The 8,078-nt window shown below is 47.4% G+C and overlaps 1 protein-coding gene across 1 annotated transcript; it reads left to right on the forward strand.

Moving 5' to 3' along the window:
* Positions 1 to 302: 302 nt before the first annotated feature.
* Positions 303 to 962, forward strand: LOC145099312 (uncharacterized). The gene is made up of 2 exons (XM_079036898.1): positions 303 to 521; positions 633 to 962. Exons 1-2 carry the CDS (start codon positions 303 to 305, stop codon positions 960 to 962), a joined length of 549 nt encoding a protein of 182 aa, XP_078893024.1.
* Positions 963 to 8,078: the final 7,116 nt, after the last annotated feature.

Consider the following 8,078-nt stretch of genomic DNA (forward strand, 5'->3'; position numbering starts at 1 on the left):
TGTATGTAGATGATATGGTGATTAAGAGTCCGAATGAAGAAAAGATGCTGCAAGACATCGAAGAGACTTTCAAGACATTAGAGGTGGCCAAGATGAAACTAAACCCAGCCAAATGCACGTTTGGAGTGGAAGAGGGGCAATTCTCGGGCTACTATGTTACTTGACATGGCGTCCAGCCCAGCCCGACCAAGGTCGACGAGTTCATCGAGACGCCAACCCCAAACTCTCTTAGAGATGCCCAAGGTCTGAACGGGAAGCTCACAGCTCTAAGTAGGTTCATCTCGAAATCTGCCGACAAGGCTATGCCACTGTTCCACACCTTAAATGGATGCATCGGGAAAAACAATTTCCAATGGACGAATGAAGCTGAGAAGGCGCTCCAGAGAATCAAGGAAGCACTGCACAAGCTACCGACTCTAGCAACCCCCATCCCTGGAGAAACATTACAAGTGTATCTTTCAACATCAGGCGAAGCGATATCATCGGTATTGGCTGTGGAAAGGGAAGGGGACCAGAGACCGGTATACTTTGTTAGCAGAGCGCTACAAGGACCAGAACTCGATTATCCCACGCTGGAAAAATTGGAGTTGGCACTCATCTATGCTGCAAGACGATTAAGGTGATACTTCCAGGAAGATCAAATCGAGGTACTCACAGGCTACCCCATTAAACAGATCTTGGTTAAGCCGGAGACGTCGGGTCGGCTGGCCAAGTGGGCAATTGAACTGGGAGAGCACGATATAAACTACCGCCCAAGAACAAGTATCAAAGGGCAGGCGCTGGCTGATTTCTTACGAGAAATTCCTGACGGAGGGAACCCGGCGAAAGAAAAGGTGTGGGTAGTTGAAGAGGCCCCTACCGGCGATGGTTCATGGACCCTGTACACGGACGGAGAGTCCAGCAGGGAAGGCTCAGGGGCGGGGCTGATCCTGACTAGCCCAGAAGGAGAAGAGGTAACCTAAGCCCTCCGTTACGACTTCCATACATCGAACAACGAGGCGGAGTACGAGGCGCTGCTTGCAGGGTTGCGACTCGCCAAAAGATGGGTGCGAAAGCTGTAACAGCACTAACCGACTCAAGGTTAGCAGCGAACAAAGTCAATGGGAGTTTCGACGTAACAGACCAAAGAATGGGAAAGTATGTAAAGATGGTAAAGCAATTGGTAGGATCATTCGGCCAATTTACAATCAAGCAGATACCCAGAAGTGAGAACAAGAGGGCAGGCGCTTTGAGCAAGCTAGCATCCACTTGTTTTGACCACATGTCAAAGAAAGTGTTAGTGGAGGTGCTCCGGGAGAGAAGCATTGATGAACAGCATGTGAACATCTTGACCCCCGCTGGACCCACATGGATGACATCGTTCCGGGAATACCTCCAGAGAGGAGTGTTGCCAGACGACCATGACGAGGCCAGAAAAATACGTATACAGGCGCCCTCATACGCAATGGTGAACGGGGAATTGTACAAGAAGGGATTCACGTCTCCATGGCTAAAATGTGTAGATCTAGCCAGGGGGAGAGAGATATTGCAGGAAGCACACTCAGGGCAGGTAGGCGCACACGAAGGAGCGAGAGTTTTGACAGGAAAGGTGCTACGAATAGGGGTATACTGGCCGACGATACATCAAGACGCGTTATAAAGTAACCAAGAAATGTGAGGAGTGTCAGTCTTACGCCCCAGTCCAGGCGAAACCCCCGGCGCCGCTAAGCAACATATCCAGCCCATGGCCTTTCTACCAGTGGGGCATAGACATAGTGGGTCCATTCCCAGAAGCACCAGGGAAGCTGAAATATATGGTGGTAGCCGTGGATTACTTCACAAAGTGGATTGAAGCTGAGCCACTGGCATGCATATCTGGGAGGCACATGATAAAACTTGTGTGGAAAAACATCATGACAAGATTTGGAACACCTAAGGTTCTCATCAGCGACAATGGTTTGCAATTCGCTAAGAACCCATTCAGAGAACGGTGCACTGCCAAAGGAATAAGCCAACGCTTCACATCGGTGGCACACCCTCAAGCGAACGGTCAAACGGAGGTGTCCAACCGAACCATTGTCAATGGGATCAAAAAGAGGTTGGGCAAAGCAAAAGGGAATTGGGCAGAGGAGATACCAATGGTGCTATGGTCATACAGGACTACACCACGGAAAAGCACAAAGGAAACCCCTTTCAGCTTGACATATGGGACCGAAGCCATGCTCCCCATGGAAGTGGCAGTGAATACGCTAAGGGTGGCCAACCAAGATGAGGAAAGCAACGTACAAGGCCTGAGGATAAACTTAGATATCCTAGAGGAGAAGCGCGAAGAGTCAGGAGTACCCCAAGCTGCATATAAACATGCAACAGAAAGGTATTACAACCAAAGGGTAAAGGAGAAGGCCTTCAAAGTGGGCGAGTATGTCTTGAGGAAAAATGAGGCCAGTCGGGCACAACCCCAGGGAAAGCTGAGCCTAACATGGGAAGGCCCATACAGGGTCACAGAGGCAAACAGGAACGGAGAATACGTGTTAGAGACGATGGAAGGAAGGCCCATTCCAAGAACAAGGAATGCTAGGAACCTAAAGAAATATTTTTTCTAAGGAAGAGGAAAGATGTAACCCTAGTTGGTTGATGTTCCATTGAGTATGTTGCACCCTAGAGTACTTAGAGTACGTCTATCCATGCTAAGTGACATGATACTCAGTGTATTTCTATGTTTAAAGACACGAGTTTAGTACTCGACATATATAGAATTTCATGCATAAGTGACATGAGCTTAATACTTAGTGTATTTAAAAAATCCGCGGTTAAATAATAATGCAATTGCTGATCTCTCATACTTAGTGTAATAATCTCCAATGATTGAATGATGAGTGCTAAGTGCATTCAATGTGAGCACTTAGTGTGTCAATGGTAACAAAAACAAGGCAAAATGTTTGGCACATCTTGAGCAATATGCAATAAACGAATAAGCCAAGCACAAAACAAAAAAAGTAGATAGTAGATAATGCTTAGTGCATGTCAAACATATATATATATATATATATATATATATATATATATATATAAACATTGTTCTTAGCAGTTCAACCATTGCAAAGCAAAACACATAGACTAAACAAAACGAAGCAATATTATGGCTCCGAACCATCACCAACAGCCTTATCACCAACCACAACCCCCTCCACAACATCATCCTCACCTACTTTCCCAGCCAACCCACCAGAAACTTCCCTATCATCCACAACATCATCAACATCATCACCTCTAACACCTGCTCGATCATCACCACTAGCACCACGATCTTTCCCATTCCCTCCCACATCAATGTCATTCACAAGCACCATCTCACGACCTGCAACATCCTCAGGAGTGCCCTCTGAACCAAAAGAACACAACTCTCGCAAACCATCAATACCCATCTCTCCCAGACCCAACAGACCTGCGTGATCCATGCTAGCGAAGGATAAGAGAGCATCACTTACGCTAACCACAGGCCCGACAGACAGTGAACCAGCACCCGCCTCCCCACTTTCACCACCACTTGAAGTTTTCTAGACAGATTCAACCCCAGCCATATATGCAGCATGGCGGATAAGACTGATAGCATTGGTAAAGTCAGGATGCTCTATCAGCTTATCAACGATACGCACAACACCGATTACCAACAGCCAATCCAAGTCTCGACGAGCAGCACACACATCTGCTTGCAGCGACGACACAAGCTTGTCACGGTCAACGGCGTGACGCTCGAGACCTTCAACCTGGATCATTAAACCTTCATTCATTTGAGTGAGAGAATCAACCTTGGCCTCCAATGCAGCCCTAGCCTCATCAAGTACATTCTTTTCATACGCCAGCAACTCAAATTTCTTTTCAGTTAAGCAAAGATCGTCGCCAAGATCACCCAGGCGGTGCTCCAGGCTTGCCACACGCGATCCACAGGTGGCATGAGCGGCCTCCATCTCGTCAAGGCTATGGATGCGCCGGGAACCTGCAACAAGATAGAACATCGTCTGCGCAGCAGCATAGGCCATGTTGTGAGCAAGGGCAGGGCTACCCATCGCATCCATATCCCCCACTGCAGCTGGAGGGAAGGCATTGGCACGAACAGAAAGACGAGAATCGTTGCGAAGATCCCAAGATGGCACAAAAACCGCCGACCCAGAAGCACCATCACCGGGGCCACCATCTGTGGAAACTGTAACTGGCCCGGGGGGGTTGAAGCCTTTTGGGGAAGAAAGCTTGGAGGGGACAAACAGAGCACTTGGAGAAGGGATTGAAGAAAAATCTGAAAGACCGGGCTGTTCAGTCGCCCTTTTGACCCCCTCAGACTGTTTCACGTCATCATCAGGAATCACAACCACGCCAGGAGAGGTGGAGTTTACTGGCGTGGAACTCATCAGGCTCAGCAGGCGAGAAAACCCGCGCCTAGTATGCACTCTCTTGGGTGCGGGAGGAGCGCCAGTCACCGGCTCACCCATCGTCTGCATAGCCTTCCTTTTTCGCCTGCATTCGCCGAACGTCAGCAATAATACCCTATTTGTTGTCCTCACAGTCCTCCGGGGAAGAGGAAGAAACACCGCCCGTTGGCATAACAGAGGAAATTGGGCGGGCAAACAACGGATCTCCCCCAGGCGCCGACGAGCCCGCTGGAGGGACTGGAGGAGTAGGGGTGTTGAGATGATCTGCCCGACGAGGAGGGGGAAGACGCTCGAACAGATCCACCTCACGAAACTCCAGTTTGCCTCGATAGCGTTTACGCAGCACCTCATCCATGGATAAGGAAGACTCAACACCTAAAGAAAAGTAGAATGAAATGTAAGTCACATGGAGGCGGTTAAGAGAAACACCAAAAAAGTAAAGTAAAGAGAGAGAAAGGACGAATGCGACACTCACCATCAATGACGGAGTAGAACACCGCCATCTTGCCATGCCGCCTCCAGGAGGGGCTCATCCCTACCCCAGACAGAAGCACTTCGGTGTAATCTTCAGCGGTTACCTGCACACTTTTCAGGTAATCGGTGACTTCTTGATTGTGAGGGAAGAGCTTAGGGACAGTATCGGCAAAAGCATTGGTACGGTAACGACCACTCCCAACCAGTTCCTGATTCACCCACAACCACTTGTCTAGCTAATTCTTGGGGGTGCGCCCATCGAAAACTAGGGCATGTCCCCCTCGCCGGGCCGAAAAAGTACACTTATATCTGGTAAGGCAGAACCGGAAGAAGAACTTGAAGACGAAGTAGTCGGAAACATACCCATTGGCTCTACAGATCATCGCGAAGGCAACCACTTTGTTGACAGCATTAGGGGTCAACATCTGAAGACTACAGCCATCCTTCTGAAGAACCTCCTCTTGGAAATCTGTCAAAGGAAATCGTATGCCAGCATCTAGGGTTTTTAGGAAAACCCCAATTTTTCCAGGGGGGGAGAAGAGATGCTAGAGCCAGCAGAGGGAAATTCCACACCTTCTAAAGGAGACAAGCCATAAGTGGCCTCCAAGTGTTGATACTCGACGGCAGAAGGGACAATTACGGGAAGATTAGCCAAGAAAGGAGAGAAAGGACGAATACGCAGGGAAAAGAGGGAAGAAATGGCGAGAATCGTTCTCCGTAAATTCCCTTTAAAGGAAGAGGAAGAGGTGGGACATTTAAATGTCTGACACGCTGATGTAACCAGTCATGCGCAGTCACGTCGCCATTAAGAGTGGAGTAACGACGGACACGCTGTAACTAGCGCTGCAACGCTACGACTACTGGACTGGGGGACTTGATGGTGTGCCTAGGGCAGCACAGCAGAACCGCATCCAAGCCCTAGAGCCGGGCACACCAGCCAGTCTCAGCCCAGCAGGCTCAGCGCCCGCTGGCGACCCCGGGAGCGAAACGGACAGGCAGAAGGCTCGCGCCCGCCAAGTAACGCTCCATGCTCCAAGAAAAAAGATACGGTCAGGAGACAAAGGGCAGGATCAGAGCATTACCGTCGGATCCAATGAGAGCGCTCTAGCGGTTGAGGGCGCACAACCCTCCAATCAGCGCCTCTGATCTTGTCTCCTCTAAAAGTGATCCTGTCTGGTACGGACTAGGCAGGAGCGCTAGGTATAAAAAGATGTGCACACAAGACCAGCGAGGTAAGCTCTATCATCGATCTTGAGAGAACAAACACAAACCCTAAAGTCATCCTAACTTGACCGTCGGAGCGTTCTCTCGGGAACCCCTCCCGGGAAGCGGCTGACGGCCCTTGTTCTTTGTGATCTTGCAGTTATAATCAAGCAACCAAGAAGATCTCATCCCAGAGTCAAAAGCAAGGTCTCATCCGGGACAAGGTTCCATCAATAATAGTCTTGAATATCTCTTTAATCAGAAGGAATTGAACATGAGGCAACGGCGCTGGCTAGAGTTACTCAAGGACTACGACTGTGAGATACTTTACCACCCTGGTAACGCAAGTATTGTTGCTAATGCTCTCAGTCGGAAGGTGAATCTTGAAAAGAAAAGGCCAAGAGCGTTGAGAATTGAAGTTTTCTCTACAATTGTGGGAAGTATAAAAGAAAGCTCAAGAGGAAGCTTTAGAGAAAAATGACCGAAAGAAGGAACGTTTGGGATAAAACATTGGTGTTTGATACAAACGTTCAAAGACTGATGGTATTCAAAGATAGGTTTTGGGTACCTAAGATGGGAGGAGTAAGAGGATTTCTGATGGAAGAAGCTCACAAAACCATGTACTCGATTCATCCCGGCAATACAAAAATTTATAGGGATCTAAAACCCTATTACTGGTAGCCGACAATGAAGCTAGAAGTTGATAAAGTATGTGGCTGAGTGTGTAACTTATGCTAGGGTTAAGGCACAACATCAGAAACTATATGGGAGTTTCGATCCTTTACCTGTACCCATGGGTAAATGGGAAGGTATCACTATGGATTCTACGACTAAACTGCTTAGAACAAGGAACGGTCACGACATGATTTGGGTGGTCGTTGATCGCTTCATTAAGAGTGCACATTTCATAGCTGCCAACAAGAAATGGTCTATGGATAAACTTGCGAATTCTTACATGAAGGAAATTGTGAGGCTTCACGGTGTTTCGTTAACGATTGTATCCGGTCGTGACAGCCGTTTTACCTCAAGGTTTTGGAGGAGTCTATAAGAGGAATTGGGTACCAAGTTGTGGTTGAATACAACTTTCCATCCGCAAACCGATGGTCAGAGCGAATGAACGATTCAAACGTTGGAGGATATGCTGAGAGCATGTACCCTAGAATTTCAAGGTAACTGGGATGAACACTTACCTCTAGTAGAATTCACCTATAATAATAGTTTCCACTCAATTGTTAAGATGGCACCTTATCACGCTTTGTATGGGAAAAAGTGTCGGATACCATCATGTTGGCTGGAAGCTGAGGAAAAGCAGTTTATGGGACTTGAAATAGTCCATTAGATTGCTAAATATTGGTAAGTGATTAGGGAAAAGGATGTTAGCTGCTCAAAAGAGCTATGCTGACAAGAAAAGACAATTGATATCATTCGAAGTTGGAGATTCGGTTTCACTTAAAGTCTCGTCGTGGAAGGGACTTATAAGATTTGGTAGAAGGGGAAAGTTGAGTCCAAGGTTTATTGGAACATTTAAAGTTCTTCTGAGAATCGGGAATAAAGCTTACAAGCTAGAATTACCGGAAGAACTAGAGAGTATTCATAACACCTTTCATGTGTGTTATTTGAGAAAGTTCACGGGAGGTGTGCCCGACATAATTCCCATTTCTGAATTAAGGTTGTACGAGAACAAGAGGTTAATTGGAGAACCTGAGGCAATCGTTGACCATAAGACTATGAAGTTACGACGCAAGATGGTCGATTTAGTGCTTGTATGCTGGAAACATATGAATGGACCAAATCTCACTTTGGAAACAGAGAGTGACATGATGAGTTGCTACCCGCAGTCGTTTGGTGATATGTGATTTCGGGGACGGAATCATCCTAAGGGGGAGAGAATTGTAACACTCGTGTTTCTAGCCTAGGCATTTATATTGAGGTGATAGTCTAGGTTAACCTTTGTAACTCATTTTGAAGAAATGAAAAGGCATTATGTGAATATTA

Source organism: Lactuca serriola, chromosome 4 (genome assembly GCF_051521515.1).
Source record: "Lactuca serriola cultivar US96UC23 chromosome 4, Lser_US96UC23_V15, whole genome shotgun sequence".
Taxonomy (NCBI): Eukaryota; Viridiplantae; Streptophyta; class Magnoliopsida; order Asterales; family Asteraceae; genus Lactuca; species Lactuca serriola.